The sequence below is a fragment of the Pelecanus crispus genome, chromosome 2 (assembly GCF_030463565.1).
Source record: "Pelecanus crispus isolate bPelCri1 chromosome 2, bPelCri1.pri, whole genome shotgun sequence".
NCBI classification, from domain to species: domain Eukaryota; kingdom Metazoa; phylum Chordata; class Aves; order Pelecaniformes; family Pelecanidae; genus Pelecanus; species Pelecanus crispus.
This window is the reverse complement of record NC_134644.1, coordinates 23,156,007-23,180,942: the sequence shown is the minus strand read 5'-3', so window position 1 is coordinate 23,180,942 and position 24,936 is coordinate 23,156,007. Positions and strand designations below refer to the sequence as shown.

Below are 24,936 nucleotides of genomic sequence, written 5' to 3'. Positions count from 1 at the left end.
AGTGTGAATTATGCAACAAGCATCTAACGAAATGTTTTGATGGGTACTTTTAAATTACATTTCCTTATCTCCGATAGAAAAATAACTGTAGCAATGAAGTCATGAGTCCGTAATTGACCCATGAAAAGGCTGGAAGCAAATTGTTCTTTCAGCTGCTGACATAAATCCTGTGCTACATAAAAATAATTTGATTTTTATTCTATGAAGGAAGTCCTGAGCCCAAGCCTGAGAAACTTTGTGCAGTACTAAACCCCAGAAGAGATGCTAAATGGGAAAACCAGCCATGTGAGCTGAAAGTTGGCTATATCTGTAAAAAGGAAAACTCCACACTGGATCCTTTCATTCTTCCATCAGGTATGCAAAGCAAATAAACACCCTTTGATAAAGACAGAATTTATGTCACTAAAATGAAATTTCACAGCTATTTAAACTAAAAAAAAAAAAAAAAAAAAGCATTGTCATTTGTTCTTCTTTGATGAGTGGCACAGAACAAAGCACACTGTTATTTCTTTAACTAAATATATTTAAATACTGAAAATGTTCCTGGAACCCAGTAACCACACAAGCAATTTTTATTTCATGTTATTATTCACAATTCTAGAGGCACTGGTCTAAGCCATACACTATCACAAAAGTATCATGAACTGCATGGATGTGAAAATAACATTAGAGATGCCTCACCCTTCCTGCAGTGCATTCTATTGAAAACACTGAGGCTTATCACTGAAGTCTTGAGAAGATGGTGCCAATAGACTCAAACCACCTTCTCAGTGGGGTTGCCTGTAAGCTAGAAAGATGGCAACAAAGAGCAAATTCCTTCAGACCACTTTTCTACTATGCTTTTCTCTAATTTATTTAATGAGACTTAGTACGGAAAGCCACATGTGCAGAGAATTACTTGTGCTGTGGTAATAATGCCTTTATGAAATATGCAAAACATAACTGGGTGGGGTATATTGTGTGAAAACATTATACATGCAATTTCAAAATATTCCTCTGTCCAAAAGTGAATATTTCACACTAGTGAAGCCCAGTTACCACTGGCTCCATTATTTTCCTCTTTTGTTTAAATGCAGTATGTTTTCTGTAAAAGTACAGTGCAACAGCAGACTAAAATGTTTTACATGTATGAGGAATGAATAGAAGTACTGCTTATTTGTAATCACTCCATTTTCATTCTAATTAGTTAATTAACTGATTTCAAATGTAATTGCAGTTATTCTAGACTTCAGTTCGCACTGTTTAAAAACTTGAAATATCTATTGATTTTGAGGGGATGCAGAGCCTGTTAAATGCCCAGAAGGATGGCTGCCCTATGGAGATCACTGTTTCATGGTTCATAGAGACCCCAGAGTATGGAGAGAAGCCCTAATTTCCTGCAATGAGAGCAACGGCAATCTGGCCAGTATCCACAACCCTGAGGAGCATGGCTTCATACTGTCTCAGCTTGGCTACAGTGAGTATTTCTACAGGGCAGTGTTTGGTACAAATGGAGAATTATATTATTGGAAATCTTACAGGATTAAAAAAAAAAAAATCTTATCTGTTTGATATGAATATTTATAGGGAAGCCCACAGATATATAGGTTAAAAAACCCCAAACACCAAAAAACCACAAGAGGAATCATTAGTGCTCTCTTAATTTTATTTTTCATTCTTTTCATTTTGATTTTCATTTGGTTTTCACTGCATGAAATCACTTGAAGGAAATAACAGCTCTAGTTACTGCAGTGTTTGGGTGGATTGTCTGCCTCAGACACCTTCTAGCTGTAGATACAGTAATGGACTTTTACTGATAAAGCTGAGGAATCTCACTTCCTGCTGGTATCTCATTTTTTAGCTTCTTGAAAGAAGAATGTGAATTAGATCTTAAAATAAACTCCACTGTCATTTAATCTCCACGAGTTTGTATTCTAACATGGCAATTTCAGCTCATCTCCATAAAAATCTTGCTCCTGGACTGTTTCAACTTGGGTACTAACACAGGTGAATTTCTGTTCTTAGAAGCTGTGGATGAGCTGTGGATTGGTTTGAATGACCTCAAGACTCAAATGTACTTTGAGTGGAGTGATGGGACTCCTGTGACATATACCAAATGGTTGCCTGGAGAACCAACCCATGCAATCAATGGGCAAGAAGATTGTGTCGTTATGGCAGGAAAGGTAGAATCAGTCCACATTTGTGTAGCACTATACTATTTGATTTGTGTTTCTATTTCTAGGGTTTTTTATGAATGCAACTTGGAAATAAATCAGGGAATGGTATCTTAATTCACTCAGAAAGATGGCTGTTCTAAATTAAATTTAAAATTAAATTAGAGATAATTAGATAAATGTTCATATCTGATTGTGAGCGTACATTATATGCCAAGCAAACCTTAACAGCCTGCCCGCGACACTTAGTTAGCTTAACCTAACCTCACAATTAAGCACAAATACTTGGAAGTCATTAAAAACTACAGATCTTCATTCTCCCATTGAAGCAATAGTTTAAAAAAAAGGAATGAATGTTTCTAAAGGAAACAGGTTCTGCCTCACTATTTTTTGCCTCTTCCCAAACTGCATCTAGGATGGATACTGGGCAGACAGTGCCTGTGACAGAAAATTAGGTTACATCTGCAGAAGAGACCCACTGCAAGGAGTTTCTGGGACAGTACAGAGTGATCCTGCCTGCCTGAAGGTAAGAAGAAAGTATAATCAAGAATCTGGTCAGCAAAAATCCATTGTTTTCACAAGCTCCACTTGACATTGAAACTATTCTTTTTTTCCTAACAAGTGTGACTGTACATCAAATTCAGGGTGATCATTTTCACTACATTCCCTTATTTAAATAAAGTTATTTTGAAATTTTTTTAGCCAATATGAGTCAGGCCCATTATCTCTCAGAACAGTCTGTGAAGAAGCTAAAGCCATTACTGCGGTTTTCTGCATACTTGTTATATTGTTCTACAACCATCTGCGGTTATCTAAGACATAGTACAGACTGGGAACCACTTCTGGACTACGTGACATGGTGCAGGATGATGACACATCTCATTACTGAAGCCAAATCAAAACAATCAAATTGCTTTTACGAGTGAATTTGTTTTGACCTAGTTATTATATCCTACTGCTTTTTTTTCTTTTCTTTTTTCCCTCTTTTTACTTTCCTATTTACTACTGTTCTATATTTAGTAACATTTCCCACAACCCCATATGGGGAACAGAGCTGAGACTCATTGTGCTAGATGGAACCAGGCAGCAGCCAAACACTGAACACAGATTTTATTTACCTTTCTCAGATGCAGCAAGCAAACTTTGAGCTGGTATAGAAGGGAAAAGTGACTTTGAATTCAGCTGTAATTTTGAGGATTTGCTTTTCAATAGTTTTTATGCTACCTCTTCAGTCAGACTTTTTAGGTGAGCTGATGAGTTAAATCAATTAATTAGTCTAGTTACTGTTTTTTTAGCATAGAAACATCAGGAAACTTGAGTCAGCATCTCACTATAACACAGACTACTCTCTTCAGTTCTGAGCAAGGAAGTATTTTACTCACATGCTTCTGAAAACCCTCTCCATTCTGTGTGCCTCTGACTTTCTTATCAATTAAAATTTATCAGTTACTAATTGTCAAAAAAGGGCAACTTATATGCATTAAATCTCTTCTTTCTGGATGTTTACTAAGCTTAATTGCCATTAGTCCACTGGAACTCAAATTCATATATTACTGCATTAAGTTTTATTAAAAATATGTTGATTTAAGAGCAGAAACTGAAATTCAAGCACTATAACATACACTCTTATTACTGCAAATATATTCCACGTGCTCTTGACAGGGCTGGGAAAGACATGGCTTTTACTGCTACCTGGTTGGACATACATCTGTAACGTTTTCAGAAGCAAAGAAAACCTGTGAAAGGAGCAGTGGTTATTTAACAACTGTAGGAGACAGGTATGAAAAGAGTTTAAAAATGGCACTTCTGACAGAATAATCTCAGAATGTTAGAAAATAGTTGAGAACTTCTTGGAAAAAATGTGTGAAACCAGAAAACCAGAAAATCCTTTTTCTGGAGAAAAAAAAAATCAGTAAATACAATAGGTCTTTTCTAACTAAATATATTTTACACATTCATGTTTTCCAGTACTTTTGTCTGAAAAAAACAGACCACAGCTGCTTCTGTTCTGTAAGGAGCAGGTTTTCACTATAGCATGCTTCACCTGCTGTTGAAGCTAGTCTATCTGCAATCCAGCTAAGCAACGTATTTCCACTTACAAGGAAACCTAATGGTGACTCCATTCATTCTAGTCTCATGTAGTTTAGGATGCTGAGAAATGGCAGACTAAGGGAAAGCTAGGCTTAATCCCCATCTGACTCCTGTCATTTCAGATATGAGCAAGCCTACCTGACCAGCCTCATTGGTCTGAGCTCTGAGAAGTATTTTTGGATTGGTCTCTCAGACACAGAAGAGCAAGGGATGTTCAAGTGGGTGACTGGTGAAGGTGTTCTGTACACAAACTGGAACGCGGCAATGCCTGGTACTCTGCCATTGGAGTAAATTTGTGCTACTAAGGAACTTTCTGTGTTGTAATTTTAAACTGGTTCCCAACATTGCTAAAACACATCCATGATGACATATATAAATAGTCTGCCTTTGAAATAGGATTGTCTTTGGTATAAGCTGCCATGAAAATATTTCTTTTCTGGTTCCTCATTGCTTTCAAGAGCAAAATCAAACTGAACAGAAAGGGTGAAATCCTTTCCAGCCCAGGTGACAGGCTGCCAAATCCTTGCAGTGAGTGGCATAGAAAAGAGGCAAGGGGTTGTTCATGCACTTGTAAAGCTTTTCAAAGGGGAGGGAAGATGATGAAGGACTCTGCTCGCTGGTTTCCTCTTTTTACAAAGCTCCTCCTTTGAGCAGACACTACACTTAGTATTTCAAAGGGTCTTTTGTAAATGAATCACATGAGCTGTAAAAATGTCAGGGCAACCACTTTAAAACACATTTCAATTTTGTTTTATATCTCTCAAAGGGAATGAAGCTGGTTGTGTTGCCCTAAGGACTGGAAATGCAGCTGGACTATGGGATGTTCAGAACTGTAACATAAAGGCAAAATTTCTCTGCAAAAAAATAGCTGAAAAAATTACTCTTCCTCTTGCTCCTGAAACTGTTTCTGATTCCAAATGTCCCTTAGGTTGGGATACAAGCAATAGCACTAATTCATGCTTCAGAGTAAGTATTAATTTTTCCAATAACCCTACTCATGAGTCAGAAGAGCACCAAATAGATAGGGGGTCTAAAATTCAGAGAATGGCATGTTATTGCACAAATGTAGTAAGCTTTTACACAACTATTCACAGAAGTCGCTGCAATTATCACTCTACCAGTGATAGGTAAGGTTATCCAAGTAGCATACTCTTTAATCCGTATTATATACGATAATTGCAATGGAATGTTTTCCTATTTTGCTTATACAAGGCAGTCTGTAGATTTATTTTTAACATGCTGTAAAGATAGTGTTCTACATTAAAATTTATCCATAGGTTTTTGTGAGAGAAGAAAACCAAAAGAAAACATGGTTTGAAGCCCAAGATTTCTGCAGAGAAATAGGAGGAGACCTGGCTGCCATTAGAAGTGAAGAAGAGGAAACAGTGATAGAAAACTTAATAATGTAAGTAACCAAAATATCTAATAATTGATATTTTCATGTAACAATACTTTATATGGGAATAAATAAAAATATTCTTGAGTTGCTCCTGAGATAATTAGTTGAAAATCTGTATCTGTTTATCATCACAGTCATAAGAAAAAGAACTGAGAAAATATTTCATATGGGTACCATTTTCAAAGACATTTTTCAAGTTCCTAAAATTTGTCATCATCTGCAAATCTTTTATATTAAAAAAAAAAACCAACCCAACAACAAAATTGTTTGAATACTTCTCCTTCAGACTCATTTCTAAGTTCATTCACTGAATCATTTTGAAACTAAATTGTGACTTACAGCAAATCTGAACATTTTATTCCTCAAAGAACAGTATAACAACATCAGTGAAGAAAAAAAATGTACTGTGTTTTCAACACAGCCATTAGCAAAGTAGAAGATTTTAAGGTATGAACTTCACTTATTTGCTAATGGGAGTTTGCTGCCCAACAGCATTTTCCTCTTTTTAAAATTTCTGCTTTATTTAAAGTCTTCAACAAGTGTGAGAGTTACTGTCCCATGTAACTTGTAAAATTTAACAGAGCAAACCACATACATCTTCTTCTTCTATGACACCTTTTTTCACACTCTAGAAAAAAATCCCCATCATCTCAGCCATTCTGGATAGGTTTGCAGTGTTTGGATCCTGATGGTGGGCTTTCCTGGAGTGACGGATCCCCGGTGAGTGTTTGACCTTGCCAGTTTCTTTCTGTTCTGACTTCTTTGATGTTGGAGTTGTTTGCATTACTGGTGTGGATGAAAGTTGTATAAGAATTCCCCAAAATATCTACCTCGTCACTGGGTAACTCTAAATCATGATTCTTCATACCGGTTTGGAAAGAAAAAGGCCAATAAACCCTGAAGTTAAACCATCGCAACAGTGGTAACATGGAATACTAGTTGCAGCTATAGAAATGAATATCTAAGTGGCAAATATATGAGAAAGGTCTCTCCTGATTTTTGTTAGTCTCTGGTGATATATTGCCACATTCCTTTTCCCTGCTATTGATTTATAACCTCATTTTATTTGAGTTTTCATGGACTGCTGGAGTCTGTTAAATGCTGTGTAAACCCAGAGCCTTTCTTTTTTTCTGTGGAGTGACTATATTGCTTTAATAGCACACGTAGGCTGCACAGCCACAGGACGAAAGCAAGGAGTGGTCTGAAACTTCACTGCTACTTCTCTTTCCCTCCAGAGTACCACTTTTTTCCCTGTATGATAAGAATAAAAACCAAAGTTGTGTTTCTTCTGCAGGTGAATTATAAGAAAAATGATTATTTTTACAACACTGCATTTGAATATTGTGGAGCAATCAGTGAAGAGCCTTCCATGTCATGGACTACGGTGCACTGTGAATACAGTCATAACTGGATTTGTGAAATAAAGAAAGGTAGGTTACTTTTTACTCTAAACTCACATCAGGAAGAAATTTAAGCTGAATCTATCAAAACAGGAAGTTCTGCAAGTTACATGCTTGTAGAAAATTTGGTTGCTTTCACAGGAATTTTGCATAATGCAAAATAGGTCAAGATATACAAATACTTTCAGAAAATGATGTTTCAACTGTTAAACTTTTTTTTGTTTGTTTTATTTAAAAAATATATTGTATGATAAGCTTTACTGAAAATATACTTGTTTATGTAATTATAGAATCGCAGAAAATAAGGTGAAAGCAACCTCAAAGTCTTATCTGGTAAAATCCACCACTATGTCCAAAAGCAGATTTTTGTCAACACGGAAGCTTTGACTGATATGAAACTGTATGTTTCTTCGAACTTTTGCTTGTAGTGAATTTCCAAGTTGGGCGCTAAGGTGGCAGAGAGAGAGGATTGCACTTTGCAAAAAAAAGATTACTTTAAATCTCTGTATCTTCTGTGAAGCAAAACTTCACTCCTCCGCTCAGGTGTATGCTGAATGCTACACAAGGACACATTAGTTACCTACTCTAATTTAAACAAGATTACCAGCATACTAGAATCATTCTCTTTGTAAGATGACATGTAAAGAAACTCCTGTAACAACAGGCTTGCTGTAATAAAAAAATGGTAATCCAAACTTCAAAATTTATATACTGTAGGACAATAGGCAGGCTTACGTCTTCCTCTCATACCAGCAGCAAAATCTGTTATGTTTATACTTGTGGATTTTTTTTTTTTTTTTTAAATGTAACTACTGTTGAGAAAGTTATCCAGCGAAATAAGAGGGGAATCAATTATAGCTTTGTACTGAGTTGCACATTTTACTTCCAAGACTCACAGGAGTGTTGCTTTGGTGGCTCTCTAAGCTCTATCAGCATCTATCTCAATGAGATGTAAATATAAATAAAATGCCTTTCCTGGTAACTTCCTTTGTAATTCCTCACCTGCATGATCAGCACAACTAAAAATCATTAGCAAAACGGTCAATAGTAGTTGTATACTGTTAATTATTATTAGTGTATGAATGGCAGAAATTATAGTCTGATGAAATTACCATCATTAGTCAGCAGTGCATAATGTCATACTGAAAGATGCTGAAATAGTCATAATACTTGGTACTTCCAGAACAGACATATATTTTTTTCTTTTAAATCTTTTAATGAACCGTAAAAAAGATTATTTTTAAAAGGTGACATGACTTTTTTTTTACCCAAGCATGTATGTCACATGCTACATTTAATATAATTACACATGCAGCAACACAAATATTACGATGAATTCCTGTGGAAAAAAATTATAAAAGTGACATTTGTTTTACATTTTTATAGCTCTTGGCCTTGCATGTTTAGAGATACATTGCTACACTATCCCACTCTGTGTGCTGTGGAATTTTTTCATTTAAATTATTTCTCAAAAGCTGGTGGATTTTCAGTCAAATGTGATTCTTCAGAAAGTAGTTTCACAGAAAAAAAAAAGTTTCACGAACAAATGAATATTAATGAAATTTAAAACATTTTTGAAGCAACAATTTGTTTAGTATTTGAATTTCTTGTTCAAATACAAGACAGTGTCCATAAAGAATCTTTTATTATTGTGCAAAGTACACCAACACTGAAATAAAGTATTTTCAGTCTTTAGTTTTCTTTCAGAAACAAGTACTCATTCAGACTAACTTCAGTCACCTAATTTAGGCAACATTCAGGATGTATGAGATGCACTCACCAAAAATCTACCTAGACAGAGATGTAGGGCTGTAATACATCTGTTATTCTCTGAACATCCATTTTTGTTCTGCACCAAAGATACTATATAAATATATCCTGCATTGAATATGTAAAGTATGAAAAATTGATAGACATTAAGATCATTTCCACTAAATGAGCACTTATACTGGCTCAATATTTGGGAAACATTTTACATCTTAATTTTTTTCCCATTTCACTACAGGGACACCCTTGAAACCAGAACCTCTGGGCCCTTCTTCTGGTAAGCTTCTGTTTATTTTCTCGTATCTAAAGGGTGGTATCATGTAAGAACACCAGCTTCATTTAAGGACCATGAAGAATACAGAGATTCCTCTTCTGTGTTGCAGCATATGAAGTCACAGAAGATGGCTGGATTTTAAAAGGGGACAAACAATATTTTCTCAGCACAGAAAGCACCTCTATGGAGAAAGCCAGAGAGTTCTGCAAAAACAATCATGGAGATCTTGCTACCATTGGAAATAATAGTGAAAGAAAATTTTTGTGGAAATGTGTAAGAGGAAATTTGACTATGTTATACCATATATGGCCTATGTACCCTGCTGCATATGATTGTGAAGTACAGAGGAATGTGCTTGTTGCATAATATTACTACATTTTGTTAGCATTAGATCTAACTGTTCAGTGAAAAAATATTTATTCTACAGAACAGAGCTTCTCTTTAGGAAAATAAATACAAAAGAGTTTACCCTTTACTAAGGTGGGTATATTCTTGTATATTCTTATCTAAATAGAGTTCTGCCCACAACTAAACATGTATAAGGAGCAATGAACAGGCAGATTAGGTGTATACTGAGAAAACTGTCCTTTTGCCAGGGTGGTTACCTCTCATCTGAATATCATATTCTAGAATACAGTGTTTTGTGTAGATGTGAGGCTACTGCCAGTGTAGCTCTGATGGTTACATACCACATCGTGTTGCTGAATAAAACAACTTTTCAAAGAAAGGTATAGGCTGGTTCAGGTCAGGGACTGACAAACTAGGACCTTCATGAATTAGTCTTCCTGCAACACGTATCAAAACTGTTCATGTATTTCAAGGGCACTATCTACACATTGCCTGAAATGGCTCTGATGGGCACATACCAAAGCCGTGGAAGGGGCATGCTACCAATTTAATAGCATGGATGTTGCCTCAAACCTCTGCCATAATCCTGTTTGGTTTACTAATACCAAAGTAGCCACACAACCTCCTTTCTGTTTCACATGATTAGATGCTTGCTTTTATTATGTGGGAAAGGATATGAAAGGAGGACAGACAGCTTGAGACACAGGAATTATATGGCTGCTTAAGAACAGAAAAGTACCAAAAAATTTTATACTAAATTTTTCCTCAAGTCTTCCGTGTGTCTTTTTAAATTGAGAACACAAGTTTGAAACTTGATTATACCAGAAACGCAGCCAAAACGAGGAAAGCAGCAATAAAGATACGAAGTGTTGTATGGCATTTACTTCAACAGGGGTCCTCTGTGGTGATTACACATAGAATCATAGAATCATAGAATCGTTTAGGTTGGAAAAGACCTTTAAGATCATCCAGTCCAACCATTAACCTACACTACCAAGTCTACTCTAAGCCAATCAAGGGTAGACAAGACTAAACCATGTCCTGATCCTAATACAATGTGTATTCATCTATTTGCTTCCATAGCACAAAAGTTACACCTTTTCATATTAGATAACTACTAAATATTAGAAAGCACTAACTAAAAGTACATTTTTGTGTTTAGATCTTAAAAAATGGCAAATTGGAGTCATATCTCATAGGATTAATTCAGAATACTGATCAACAGTTTAGGTAGGTAAAAAAGCTACATCAAGATTCATAAAAAGCAATTGTAGAAGTTTTGTACTGCCACAGTTCTTTCTGGAGGGACCACTGCAAGGGAGTTAAAGGCAGATTCAGAGTGTTATATTGCATGTTGGAATGTGTACTCTCCCTTGGTTTAACTACATTGTAAAAAAACTGTTTTAAGTGGCATTTTTATAGGGAATATACATGCTATGAATGCATAGACAATATCTGTTAAAAATAAAGGTATTTTTGCTCTTTGACTTGACAGGCAGAGATTTCATTATCTAAGGTCTTTTAAGCCTAATGAAATCCAGTTTACAGACTGACTCAGCTGTAATTTTTTAAAAAGTATTTTTAGCATGTTAAGGTAGATTTTTCTGAACTGTTCCATGAACATTGTTTGAGCAACCACTACTGTTTTGTTGTTGGTTTTTTTTCAGTTGGATGGATGGAAGCCCAGTGCACTATACAGCTTGGGCACAGGGTGAGCCCAACTTTGCAGATGCTCAAGAAAATTGTGTGGTCTTAAATAAAAAGGATGGTGAGTTACACAACTTTTTTAAAACCTGCTCTTCCTCTCTTTGTTGAAAATATCTTGCCAACTTTAATGCATTCTTTCCCAGAAATTTGGGAAAATATGCATAATAAAGTATAGTCATTATATCTGAGGTTTCCTCAGGGGCAATATTAGCCATAAAAGTGGAATATAAGAAATCGGTTTTAATGGGGAATGCAGGGACAATTTGATCACTGATTTTTCAGCTGCACTAACAATATATTCTATTCAAATCAACAGCAAACTGGTCTTTCAAAAAAATAATTAGAGAATAGGTAAAAAAGGAACAGAACTTATATGGAGTTTCACATTTTATACTGTTTTCACTGATACAGTGTTACTTTACACTTGCATGTTTCAGTGCAGCAAAGCTGTTTGGGTGGGTTCTACTCAGAGGTCATGGAGTTGCCATATCAGCCATCTCGTATGGCCACTACTCCCACAGTCACAGTAGGACCAAAGTCCTCCTGTAAGCAGTGATGATGGGAGGTAGAGTTGAGCTGAAGCATGTTATCTCACATTCCCAGGCAGATTGCTTTCGAACCTACAGGCACAGAAGCCAGTTCACTTTCCCACAAATTTCGATCTTATTCAGTGTCTTATTATCTATATTTAAATTGATTTCAGGCTTGTGGAATGATGTCAGCTGTGGTTTTTCAAATGGCTATATCTGTGAGAGGCACAGAAGTTTTATAAACGCAACACTTCCTTCAGCAGTACCTTCACCTCCTGGAGGATGCCCTGAAGATTGGCTTTTATTTAAAAATCAGGTATGATAACAACCATCTAAGCACAATGAGATTACTCTTGGGAAGGTACTTAAAGATATGCAAGAGGCCTTTTGTCCCTCAGATATCTTTTGACAGCAATTATCCAAGTTGCATTAAAAATTGAACCAGTTGCCTAATTCTTGCAAAATGGTGGGTTTAGATTTTTGTTTTCCTGAGAAGTGGTCATCTGAGGTACATTGGAAAAACTCCTACATTGTATACACTTTCAAAAAAAATTGAACTGAATTCCACTGAAAGCACCAACTATAGCGTAAAATCAGCCATATGAGCTGGAATGAATGAGAAATAAGACCAAATTTTTCCAAACAGGCTCCAATGTAATGCTTTCTCCTTCAAAAGGGACAAACTCGATGTGCTTATTGAGCGGGGCTTCTATTTTCTAATATATACCATATTGTTATGAAAGCACCCATGGATACTCACACCAGTGGAGTTTATGCCAGTACACTTTTTTTTGCATTTTTGTTACAGTCTTCAGAGTTGTTATTTTCCACAAACTATGCAACTCTGACAGTGCTACTGGCATGCCACAGAGCAGAGGGTGAGCTATAAACATAGAGAGGGCACACTAGGCATACTCATAATTACCAAAACCATTTCAGGGTGAATGTGTATAGGTAATGTGATGACTACGCACATTTTAAGAAATCATGAGTCATATACTTCCATTAATAAAAGAGATGTAAAATGAAAAAGGCTAAATACACACATGAGATGACACTGATCATAGGCTCTAGGTCAAAAACATTTTCAGAAAGTTCAGATGATTCCACATGAAACCTTGGGCTGGGCCTTTCTTATAGAGTCAGCACTTCTTTGTTTTTTACTAATGATGGAGTATGGCTTCTCAAAATCTCTGAGTTGGTTAACACATTAGATTCTCACCAGACTCCTACTGTGGTTTATAAATGGCTTTGATTTTCTCAGTACCTCACAGAAAGACACAGCGTAAACTTCAAATTTGTGAATGGTTTTGACTTGGTTCCAGAGCTGAGTCCCTGTTAACTTTGGAAAATTATTTTCTGGGTCTGAGTTGGGCTAATTTCTATTTAAACTAATGCAATTCAAACCTAAATTCCTTTTGCTGTCACTCACTAACAGTCTATACTCATTTTTCCCTAGTGTTACAAATTTTTTGGCTCTTCCTATGAATACTGGAGTACTGCAAGAAGAACTTGTATGAGCCTTGGGGGAAACCTGGCGAGCATACATGATGAAAAAGTACAAGGTAAAGTGCAACAGCTCTTTAGGTAACAGATAGCACTTACTCTGTATACAGTGGTCATTTCCTGCAAAGAATAATATGGTAAAAAGAGACAGTATGTAAATGTATGCATTTTATGATATGTATACTCAACATGGGTTACATGGCCATGGCATGAAACATTTTTGGAAGAAGTGGAACCATCTGTCTAGGGCATGCTAGTGATGCGAAGAGTTGCTTCCTCCTGTTCCATCAAACTGCTTTACATTATTTACAGAGCATGAATTAGCATAAAATAACAAATCCAGACCTGGCATTTGTAGTTTTAGACACAGAGAAAGTAAAGGAATCCATGGTCTGTTCCTGCCAGAAATAGAAACAGGTATATTACTACAGCTCTCTGAAATGACTACCTAAATTCTGCAACTTAATTCAGCAGTAGAATGTCAGAGGCAGGCACATTTTCACCTTGCCTGTGTTCCCAGGCTTCCATTTGCAGCTCTATACAGCTACACATTTCCATCAATCAGCTCATCCTGAGTGTTGAAATAAGTGAACTCATTAGATAACATGGTGGTCAGGCAGGTTTTTTGTATCTTTTCTCTTTCCAATCTCACTCTTTGAGACTTTTCACAGGCAAAGGCTTGGCATAACCTTGAAATAATAAACTTGGGTGAATTTCTGATCAAATGCTAATTAAAATGTATTTACAAGACTTTAACTAAACAAAACACTTAAGGATTTGTTTATGAGCTGATGTCTTGACTGATGACATGACATATTCATCTTTCTTTCTATTGGCTTTTTTTCCAGCTTTTCTCACTTACCATTTGAAAGATGTTTCAAATGATCCCTGGATTGGCTTGAATGATAGACTCAGTGAGCTGAATTTTGTTTGGACTGATGGAAGTGCTGTCTCCTATACAAACTGGGCTCCAGAGTCCCCAAAACTTGTAGAACCCATTTTGTTTCCCAGTCTACGTCCAGAAGACGGCCACAATCTGCAACAGGTAAATACCGCTTAGCGTTTACCATCAAATTAAATCTGAGGAGCAATATCACTTCAAGTAAACAGCTCATTTTGCTACAGACATTGCCTCAGCCTTTTCCCCAAGTTGTTCATCTACCTTTACACTGGGATTAACAATAAAAAGTTTCAATGTTTGAGTATTCTAGCTACCTCAGAGCACAAAATGGCATTGCTGCAATTTTGCCAAGGAATTTGGCAAAACTGCAGCAATGGACAGATTGAATAAAGATTGAATAGATTGAATAAAGTTTTCTTTTTCATAGCAATTTGCCATTCATTTTGGAGAAAATGTAAATGTAATATGAGAATTTTAGAAGTTAACACACGTAGTGAAACTACCCAGGGGGTTATAGTACTTTGTTTTATAACTTCTTTTATAACTTCTAATATCAATGTACTCATATTCTTTCCCTTACTGCAACAGTTTGATTGTGTTTCTCTGAAGAGAGGTCATGCTGATGACACAGGAAAATGGAACAATGAGCAGTGTTATAAGTCCACAGGGTATATATGCCAGAAGAATACTGGTGAGTTCTGTATCACTAATCTTGAAATATGTAACACAAGGATTAAAATCACTTTTCTTGTTTAACATGCTTTAGTTCAGTTATCTTTTTTTTTTTTCTTTTTTTTTTGGTAAACAATCAGTAAAACCTATGGGCCCATCTTACATCCCAGTGTTACTTAGCAATGTTTTGGAGACGGGAATGATAAATAAAATATCAGAATTTAGGAAAGCAAAATTATTTAATTTTTAAGAGTGTAATTAAATAGTTAAAAAAGACAAACATTTTAATTACATAAGTTCATAATGATCTATAGATTATCATAACTGGTAAGTTTTGCATTTATCCAAATAAACCTGATAGCCATGAAGCTGCTAAGCTGCAAAGAGTATTTTGAAAACACGTGGGGTAGGTGTGTTATTTTTGACTGATGGTGTGAATTTACCTCTGCAATTTACTGACTGAAAATTCTCAGAGGCTGAAAATGTATTTCTTTCATCCAGAAAGTTCACTGTTGTTTTGAAGTTATCTGTTACTTATAAACAACTAATGAGAAGGTGTTCCATCCCATTACCAATTTTCTACCAGGTTTATAAATAATGAAGATGTTATTCAGTTGCTCAAGTCAAATATGTGGCCTCCAGATTTAACTGTTCCTGGGGTGTTTTTTTTTCCTTATTCCTACAGATCCTGAACTCTTTAAGTCATCAGCAACAGTGCTGGACTTTGCTTTTGACCATTCTGGTGGCATTAGCTATTCTTTAACACATTCCAAAATGAATTGGGAAGAAGCACAGAAAAATTGCAATAACAATGCCTCAGAACTTGCCAGCATTTTAGATCCATATAGCCAGGCACTGTTGTTCTTACTTGCACAGGAATATGGAGAGCCTCTGTGGATTGGTCTTAACAGCAATGGGGTAAGAACACATATATTACATATAGGTAGTCAAGCTGACACTGGGCCTGATTTTTATGCTCTCATCTTGTAACCTATAGGAATTTCTGCCAGTGTAGTGCTGAAAACAGCATGTTACATCAGTACAGTATGCATTTATGCTGGAGTTCTTCAAATAAGACTCATACAGTGGAGATTTTAATGAATTAAGAACTCTTACATGCTTTAGTACAAGGAAATGCTCCTGCAAACCAGTATATAACAATGCTGCGTGTTGTTTGGAGTCATTTAAAAGGTCTTGAATATAGATTGTAAAATCTCCCACACTTTGACTTTACTTTAATCTAAAAGATATTCCAGGAATGACGTGCATCCTGCCCCCTGACATGTTTTTATGTACCTCAGTGATCAGTGACATGATATCTCAGGTTGCACATCTGAGACTGTGAAGGAATGGATTTTATGTGTGTTTATGCTCACACATTCTACTAGAGTAGTCTCATTTATGGTAGCAGTAGCAAAATACAGTTGTGGACAGAAACAGGGGCAAAAATTAGTTAAAGTAATCTGGAGGCTATATCATATGGTACATATTGACCAATGGAGATATTTTTTCATTTGAAAATGCAATTGGTGTAATTGCTCCCATTAAGAAGTTAGAATATTATGGAAAAAAAATCTTTTCTGTTTGTGAGATGTCTACATCAGTTGTATGACAGGGGAGCATGAACATTTGGATGGTAGGTGTGTTTTGACATGCCACACTCTTCCCCATGAATCACAGTCACGATAACTACAACAAACGTGATGGTGATCAGTGCTGCTTATTAAGAACACTCCCACCCACACTCCATTTTCTATGCAGACCTTTGGGTGGTCATACCAACATGATGTCTTATCTGACACCCAGTTTCATGCCTTCTCTCATGCTCCCTTTCTTTTTTCCCTTCCATTTCCCAATGCTTGAAAAATACTCTGAATTAATGTTAGATACTTTTTGGAGGCCAGAAAAAAAAGAAAAATTCTGTTTTCACATTTGTGGATAACAGACACTGTACGTTTTGTTGCAGTTAGCATTTACAAGCACAAAAAGGGGGCATTAGTAAGCATACGATTCCATACTGGTTGCATGAGAGTTCTCTTGAGAATCCCATGTAGCAGCTATGTCACTCTCAGCAACCTTGAAATTACCATATAGATTTTGCTTCCAGACCAATGGCAAGTACCAATGGATTGACAGATGGAAATTAGTTTACAGCAAGTGGTCCAGTGGGGAACCAAAACAGACATTAGCATGTGTCTACCTAGACACTGATGGCACTTGGAAGACAGCTTCTTGCAAGGAAAAACTCTTTTCTGTCTGCAAAAAATCAGATGGTAAGCAATTAAATATAAGTGTTTTAACTAGAGGGCATGTAGCTTTATCAGCTGTGTTAAATATAGTAAGCCACTGGAAAAATACTTGGTTTATACACTAGTATACAGGAAGACATGAGTAGCTAACTAACTAGCTCTAAATATTGACATGAATTCTTCCCAGAAGTAAATCAATTCATAATAATGGTTTCCAAAAGCCTAAGAAACAAAGGATTGAATACTCATTAATTTCTTAACTATTCATTCTAATAGGAAAAGTCATTCACTTGCTATGAGATCTGTTTTGATTAGGCATCAGATGAGATTCTGTATCCAGTGTGGGGCAGCAAAGTTTGAAAAGGCTCTCAGTCAACTAGAGTTTGCAGGTGATGACGAAACAAGAATTAAAAGGAAAGGTTATAACTGGAGTTGGACAAAAGACTAAGAAAAAAAAGACTAAGAGAAACCACATTATCAATTTTAAATATTAAAAATGAGCCCTAAGGAATGGAATTAAATTCTTCCCTATGTCTGATATGAGTTGGAAAGCAGTAACAGACTTATATATGTCAAGGAAAACCTTCTAATTTTATCAGTACAGAAGCCCTTAATAAATACTTTGGACAGGTCAGGGAATCTCCATCACTACAGGTTGCTAAAAACAGACAGGACAAACATCCATTAGAAATTATATAATTATGCATCAACCAGCTCAAAGATGAAGTAAATAACCCCTTGAGGAGCCTTCCAAGCATAAACTTGTATAATTTCTATGGAAATAAGTATAAATATGATCTCACAATCTAGCTGTATTCTTATTTTTGTCAACATTATGGAAGATCTTGAATCATTAAAAAATTTAAAATTGCATCCCAAATTATATTCTAAGATGTTGTAATTTGACAAAAATCCTCAGGTTTGATATATAATGTCTCTTTCTGCTTTAATATTCTGGAAATCTAATTTGAGAGCTGAATGTTCTTTAATAGGGAAAGAAATAGACTGTAGAAGTCTCACAGGAAGCAAATGTAATTTGGCAGCATATTTAATTTTTGTTCCATCTGCATTTATCTTCTCATCCAAAATCTTCTTATTATATCACTCACTATGGAATTTATTCAGGATGGAGTTTAATAAAAATCCCACAAGCCGTGTTTAGTTATACCAACACTTTCATTCACAACCACAGTTTCTGCTATAAGGTTTTGATCCTGTCAAAAAAATGAGACTGAAGCATCAGAAGACTTTTTAAACACAGCAGGTTTAACTAATTAGACAGATATTTATGTCAGAAAACCAGCTGGATATTGGATATTTTATTGAATAGAGTAATTACAAAAAAATCATCATTAGACAGAATCTATGCTTCTTAGACTAGTGTATCTTCCTAATCACCTTGATAAATAAATATGAAACAAAATATGCTCTCAAACACAAAGTGAAAGCCATATTCAAGCTCTTTTTAGTACACGCTTCATTTCTACTATGATGACAAACCTAATATAGTCTGTTTAGTTTTGTCTTACTAGTATAAAGGGAAAACCAAATTTTATAAAATAACTGGATTCCAACTACCTGATCTCTTATCAGTAATGGCCCCTACTGAGCCTCCACAACTTCCTGGAAAATGCCCTGAATCAAGAGGACACAAATCTTGGATACCTTTCCATGGTCACTGCTATTACTTTGAGGCCTCCAAGAAAAGAAGCTGGTCTCAAGCTCATCAGGAATGTGCCCGAATAGGTGAGTGTTTTGTTTTAGAAAGACTGAAGATGTAACTAAACACATAAAATAATGGGTGATATTGCTAAGCCATTCTTAAATGACTTTAAAACTTCAAACTTAATGCTTTTAGCTTGCTTTTCTGAGCATGCTTTTTCACAATAAAACTAAACTTTGTGAAAGACAGAGGTATCTGATATCTCAAATACCAGGTGAAATATGAATATCTCAAAAATATGAAATTCCTACCAGTTTTATGGAAATCGATAATTGGGTAGGGAGATAAACACTTTTAGAGTCCCACTAAGGCACAGACTTTCCCTTCCCCAAGCAAGAGGGAATACACACACAGTGTAAACTAGGAGACACAAACTCATAGGAAAGTTGTCTTTGTTAGTTCCAGGGCACAGTTGTTTACCTGGATCTCACTGGCTGGACAGCAAACGAGATGGAGGAGTCATTTAGCTTTCATGAACCAGTAAAACACACCCAGCCATGCAGCTCCTGCTCTGGAAGAGCCACCACTGCTGTCTGTGACCGGGAGAGAAGAGCTGTATGTGGATCAGGGGAGAGGAAAAGACACTTTACTGACATTTCTGATTTCTCCTGACTGTTCACTGAGAATTGCTGTGAGGCAGCATGCATTTCAGCGTGAGTAAGAATAGGAAACATGTTATACATTAAAACTATATGTCTCAGTGATGGTCTTTTAATTGTAAGCGAGAATACAAGGATTTCTAGTGGCACTTCCTCCTATGTATGAAAACGCTGACCTATGACTGAGTAAACAGAAAAAGTAGATTTGCAAAGGCATTTTACTTTACAGCTGTGTGACAAGAGAATTCCTGAAATGGTTCTGTAGAAAGATAAATTACATAACTACTAGAAAAAGTAAAGATTACACTAATAACCAGAATAAAAGGTTGCATTTGGACATTGGTCCATATTCTAAATTCCTACACTTTTTCCTACATGCTACCCATTGGCCAGGCCAGGAAAGTGGTCATTTTCTGATGACCCCCAACACAGCTTTGTGTATTTGTAATGCCAGGGCACATGGCAATTACAAATCAACTTCTGGACATCTACTGGACCACAACCTCTAGCTGCTTACACATCCTATCTACCCTTGCTGTACATAGCATCAGGCACTGCCAAAAATGCTGCCCAGCCACTGGTGGGTGACAGAGCTGTAGTGGGAACATGCATGGTGCTGACTACATCACATGTACCACTTCCAGCCTACTTGCATCACATTCTAGGGTGTGGTTGGACCTGTCCAAAAAGTATTGAAGGAAAGAAATTTTTCTTCTCTAAAATACCAAAAGCTAAACAAAAATCCATGTCTTCATGCTGATGTGCATCCATACAGCTCACAGTACGCTCAAAATACAATATATAGATATAATAACCATGAGACCAGTGAATATTAGGTGCAAGAATCAGTGTGTTTTATACCTTTTTGCATATCTTTTATGTGTTTATTGACTTAAGCTGTAAGAAAATGAGACATTGTGATGTGTTCATTAATATTTTTTCAGCTGCTAATTTGGTATCAGTAGGAGACTATACTGAAGCAAACTTTCTGTCAGACACCATTAAGATACTCCATGGAAAATCACCAAACTTTTGGATAGGGCTAAAGAAAAATGACAGAGGTAATATCTTCAATATTTAATCATACGTTATCATGTCACACAATATGATGATATGTTATATTAAAAATAAAGCAACTTTGTATACCTGAATGTACACATATATAAAAAAATTAAAAGTTTATTTCAAAGCATGCTTAGAAATGTAACTGAAATAGTTAACTACCTATCCATGTTATTAATTTTTGTTTTCCCCATCACAGCTTATTCTATCTGTCTGAACACCTGTATTTTATACATATATGCTCATTTTAAATATTAGGACAGTGGGTATGGACAGACAAATCTGCAATGGATTTTGTCAACTGGCAAATAGGAGAACCTTCAAGTGAAAGGCATAAAGAATGTGGAGAAGTATGTGCATTATCTGGCTACTGGAACACCAATGTCTGTTCTTTCAGAAAAGGATATATCTGTAAAAAACCAAAAAGTAAGTAATATTTCTAATATATTAATGTTAATAATGCCTGATCATGTATTTTCATTGTATAATGTAAAAATGTAAAACATTATAGGTTTGTGTGCAAAACCAACAAACCAGCAGGATTTGGCTGCCTAAATATTGAGGAGCCCCACATGGCTTCCGACTGCCTCCTCAGAAGGCTGCATCTCCCCTAAGTCCTGTAAAATTACCATCAGCCCCATGCAGTCATCATGAATACTTCAGACCCCTACGTTTAGGCAAAAGAATGGTCAAAGACCACTCATTTTTAATAAAATGCCAGTTTTCAGTAGACTTTTCCCTCAAATATCACACAATCTAAGTTCAGAAGTGATGTTTTGTTTAATTTCAGCTGAATATATTCTCAAAAAAAAACCCCTTGTTCTGATGACTGCAATGAAAACTCTGTCTTGTAGAAATGCTGGGATTGGTGACTCCTTTCATTACTGTCCTTTGAGCTGATGGATTAGAGGAATACAATAACATATATTCTTGTGGCACTCTATCTACAGTGTGACAGAATCATGGTTAATAAAATGCTGGTACTCCCCTGACAGCAAAATTATCATCTGCAAGAAAATGCACGAATTTGATTACCAACTGAGATTAAATGAAAGCGGTCCAGAACACAAACATTTTGTTTGGTTAAACTTCATATTTCTGTTCACCTTTCCCTTACCTGAGAAGTTTAGGGAGTGCAATTAACATAGGAACCGTACCCACATGGAATGGTTGTCTCTGACAGAAGGCGCTAAACTCACAGAAGATCCTTTTCAGCTCAAGTAAAATGCTCATAACGTACTTCCAACACTCAGACATCCATTCAGGAAATTTTTTCTGTTTCAGAAAACACTTTAAAATTATTAAAGATCCTGTAGGCAGTTTCTTAGAAATGAACATATTTGAAAACAGCTTTAGAAGTAACAGAAATCTGGCTCTAATCTCATGTCTTGTTGGGTTGGTTGACCTCCTCTCAGCTGAAGAGGTCAGATGCTCTTGAAATGAAAGAGCAGAGCATGCTACTAGAGATTTACACATGCTTAGCTCCATCTCTCCGGGAGAGCAATTGTCAGCAGCAGGTGAATTTAGGGGGAACTGTCAGGAGCATCTGGACGTAAGAACTTTAAAATGCCTCGTTTTTTTTAAAGCATGCAAAATAAACTTTTTTTTTTTTTTTTTCCTTCTGAAAGCTCCTGAAAACACAGAGATGTCACCAGAAAATACAGGTAAGCATACTTCCTTTTAAGCAGAATTACAAGGAGATGCTCAAATACAACAGGAATATAATTATATAGTTTCTAGGTATTAATTTTGAGAATATTTAAAAATAAAAAGTCGATGAACTTCATGTGTATCTAGATATAGGAAATAGAGGTAATTCTGAAGTAAGCTGCTTTTTGATCATATTTAATTATATTTTATTTGTTAGTAAAAAAACCCCACCCTACTTGTTGAACTGAAAATCTGCACACATATTGCATTTGTCTGACTTCTAGTTGAAGAAATACCATTTATTACTGGATTCTGTAATCCCTTAAGATCAAAGGTGTTGATTCCATTTCATCCACTTACAGAAGGGAAAACGGAGAAAGTACTTTCCGCAGGCATCATCTGGCTGTTCGTTCTTCTAGCCTTTTCTATAGTTGGAGCTGGAAGTATAGTTTATTTCTACTTGAGGAAGAAAAGACAAAACCAGCTACATATTTCAACCAGAATGAGTGGACCAGAAGCAGCTGTGGATATCCAAGAAGAAGATGCACATACCAACATTTAGCCTGACAAAATACCTGTATATTCCAACTAACAAAAACCAGTCTATAAATCCATGAAATCTTATCCCAGCTCTGCATTTTCCTGCCCAGATAATAGTCTTCTCTCTTCATAAATATGAAGTTCATGGATTTATATAAATACACACACATACATACTCCCTGCAAAATTCCCTCCAAAGTGTTAGTTTCTTTTGTATGTACACTTACATTTTTCACATAAATGACCATGGCTGAAAGGTTGGCTGCAGAGGTGTTAGGGGGAAACTCTGACAGATATTTACTATGTGAAATTGTTTTATTTAACGCAATGTAGAGAGTCTCCTTTTTCCTCATCTCGTTACCTTATTTTTTCCTGCTGTATTACTTCAGTGTTATGTAGACTATGATGGGAAACACTGCCCATTTCAGATTTTCATCTTCACAGTTTACGATACTACCTTTTCATTCATGTAAAACCCATTATAATTTCTGCATCTGTGAATTAAATATTATTTCCTTGCCAAAAAATAGATGGAAAGACAGGAAAAAATTGAAAAGACTCCTTTATTCCTACTTCTAGTCTGAACTTTGGGAATAATTATGCCATTTTGTGCAGCCTTGCACTTTTGTATTACTGTGTAAATATCAACATTTTTCTGCCACATTCAAATTAATAACAAAAATGCAACAGTAGATGATCTTTCCATTGGGTTTTATGTCAGTAATGATGCTTTCAGTATGCAGAGATGCCCCTTTTTAAATGCAAGCATGTATAATAAATGGCTAGCTTACACTGCATTATGTAAGTTTCCAGTTTAGATAAATAAAATCACTGATGTACTTTTTGAAAATAAATTCTTCAATTTTTTTGTTGTAAATTCATTTGATAATGCACTGCCTAGATCCCCTTTCAGCTCTTCTTCAGTTGTACACAATAGGCTCAGGAGGCAGTTTATCATTCTGTGTATTTTAAGACATGCATCATCCCTCCTGAGTTATGAAAACACCTTTCTCCAAGCTACGGGAGGGCACCTGGCACTAACAGGCCTCTGTGAAGAAGCATACGGAGGAGCAGGGCTAAAGCAGAGGAGTTTCTGTAATGGGAAACAGATTCTATCCTTGGCCCTTCTGTGAGAACTGTAGTCAGAATTTCTTACCTTTTCCCTATGCTTAAGGTCTCTGACTGACAAAAAGATGATGCCATACTGAAGATGTCTTTTAAAGAGAAGAGAATAGCTGGAATAAGTAGTACATGTGGAATAGGTTACTACAGAACATCTGTGCCTATGCCTGAGCAGCTTGAGAACACACTTTTACCTCTATTATTTTCCTTTCTTTTAGATAACCGGTAAACAATAAAGGGTCCTAAGTAAAAATGTTATTGATAGCTACTTAGAATGGAAGTACCTCCTTCCTTTAGGAATACTTCAGTTGTTTTATCAAGGGCTATATTAAAACATGGGGCACCCTTGCTAACATGTTTCCTCCTGAGCTTTCAACTTTCCCCTGCACTCCTTTGCTGGATGGACACACATTATTCTACACCTTTGGCTATGTTTGTAAAGAAGTTTCACCAATCAAAGATATAGAAGGATGTTTAAAGATTGTATGGCTTTTCCCTTTCTAGCATGTCTGTATGACATTACTTAACGAAGAGACCTGGTAAAAAAACCCCCAAAACCAATGAAAAAACCCTACAGGTTATTTAAAATAGAGTTTAAAATCAAGTACAACCAAAAGTAAATTTTACAATTAATGTCCTCTGGACACTTTGCAAAGCCCAGAGATAAAAGTCCTTAGATAAAAAGAAATTCCTTAAATTACTATAATAAATCCTGTAATACCAACTTCTTTAATAAAAAACTAGTCACGGCTATTTTCAGGAGGAAATAGGAAATGTCTGAGAAACTTTGCACAAAACTGTGCAAACAAGAAAAAAAACACCATGTGCTTCCCATGGAGATGACTAGAGATAAAATTGTTTCCTGGTATGTGCTACAGAAATCTGGGAATACATAGTTATGCTTGCCTTTTGGATGAGTAAATAGTGAAAGTGCTTTTCCTGTTCTATACTTACAAACAGTAAAGGCTGCTGGATCCTACCATATATATGCCCAGCTCAGTGAATCCGATAAATTAAAAATTACCTTTCCCAAAATAATAAAAGAAACATACAATAGAAGAGACTAATTTTTTTAAAGTTATTTGTAAGTTAAACTATAAAAATTGGGAGCTCATAAGAGAGGTGTTCTGGTGATCAAATGCAGCACAGCCTAGGACCTCCAGAGGAGGAGCCTGGCTGGTATCCACTGTGTGGGAAGCACAGAGAGCTCAATAGTCGGGCTGCTCTGCATGCCAGCTATCTG

The 24,936-nt window shown here is 36.0% G+C and overlaps 1 protein-coding gene across 1 annotated transcript in view; it reads left to right on the top strand.

The window, feature by feature from the left end:
• Positions 1–22,593, top strand: part of LOC104030023 (macrophage mannose receptor 1) — a 32,520-nt gene extending 9,927 nt beyond the window's left edge. Inside the window, exons 6-30 of the mRNA XM_009481597.2 lie at positions 208–354; positions 1,274–1,456; positions 2,005–2,162; positions 2,569–2,679; positions 3,816–3,931; positions 4,367–4,515; positions 5,011–5,210; positions 5,522–5,649; positions 6,276–6,363; positions 6,938–7,073; positions 9,049–9,087; positions 9,194–9,357; positions 10,595–10,662; positions 11,100–11,200; positions 11,843–11,985; positions 13,129–13,234; positions 14,024–14,220; positions 14,665–14,767; positions 15,434–15,666; positions 16,856–17,021; positions 18,591–18,743; positions 20,264–20,380; positions 20,640–20,807; positions 22,010–22,045; positions 22,394–22,593. Coding sequence (XP_009479872.2) covers positions 208–354; positions 1,274–1,456; positions 2,005–2,162; positions 2,569–2,679; positions 3,816–3,931; positions 4,367–4,515; positions 5,011–5,210; positions 5,522–5,649; positions 6,276–6,363; positions 6,938–7,073; positions 9,049–9,087; positions 9,194–9,357; positions 10,595–10,662; positions 11,100–11,200; positions 11,843–11,985; positions 13,129–13,234; positions 14,024–14,220; positions 14,665–14,767; positions 15,434–15,666; positions 16,856–17,021; positions 18,591–18,743; positions 20,264–20,380; positions 20,640–20,807; positions 22,010–22,045; positions 22,394–22,593 — 3,410 coding nt within the window. The remainder of the gene's footprint in view (positions 1–207; positions 355–1,273; positions 1,457–2,004; positions 2,163–2,568; positions 2,680–3,815; positions 3,932–4,366; positions 4,516–5,010; positions 5,211–5,521; positions 5,650–6,275; positions 6,364–6,937; positions 7,074–9,048; positions 9,088–9,193; positions 9,358–10,594; positions 10,663–11,099; positions 11,201–11,842; positions 11,986–13,128; positions 13,235–14,023; positions 14,221–14,664; positions 14,768–15,433; positions 15,667–16,855; positions 17,022–18,590; positions 18,744–20,263; positions 20,381–20,639; positions 20,808–22,009; positions 22,046–22,393) is intronic.
• The last annotated feature ends 2,343 nt before the right edge of the window (positions 22,594–24,936 follow it).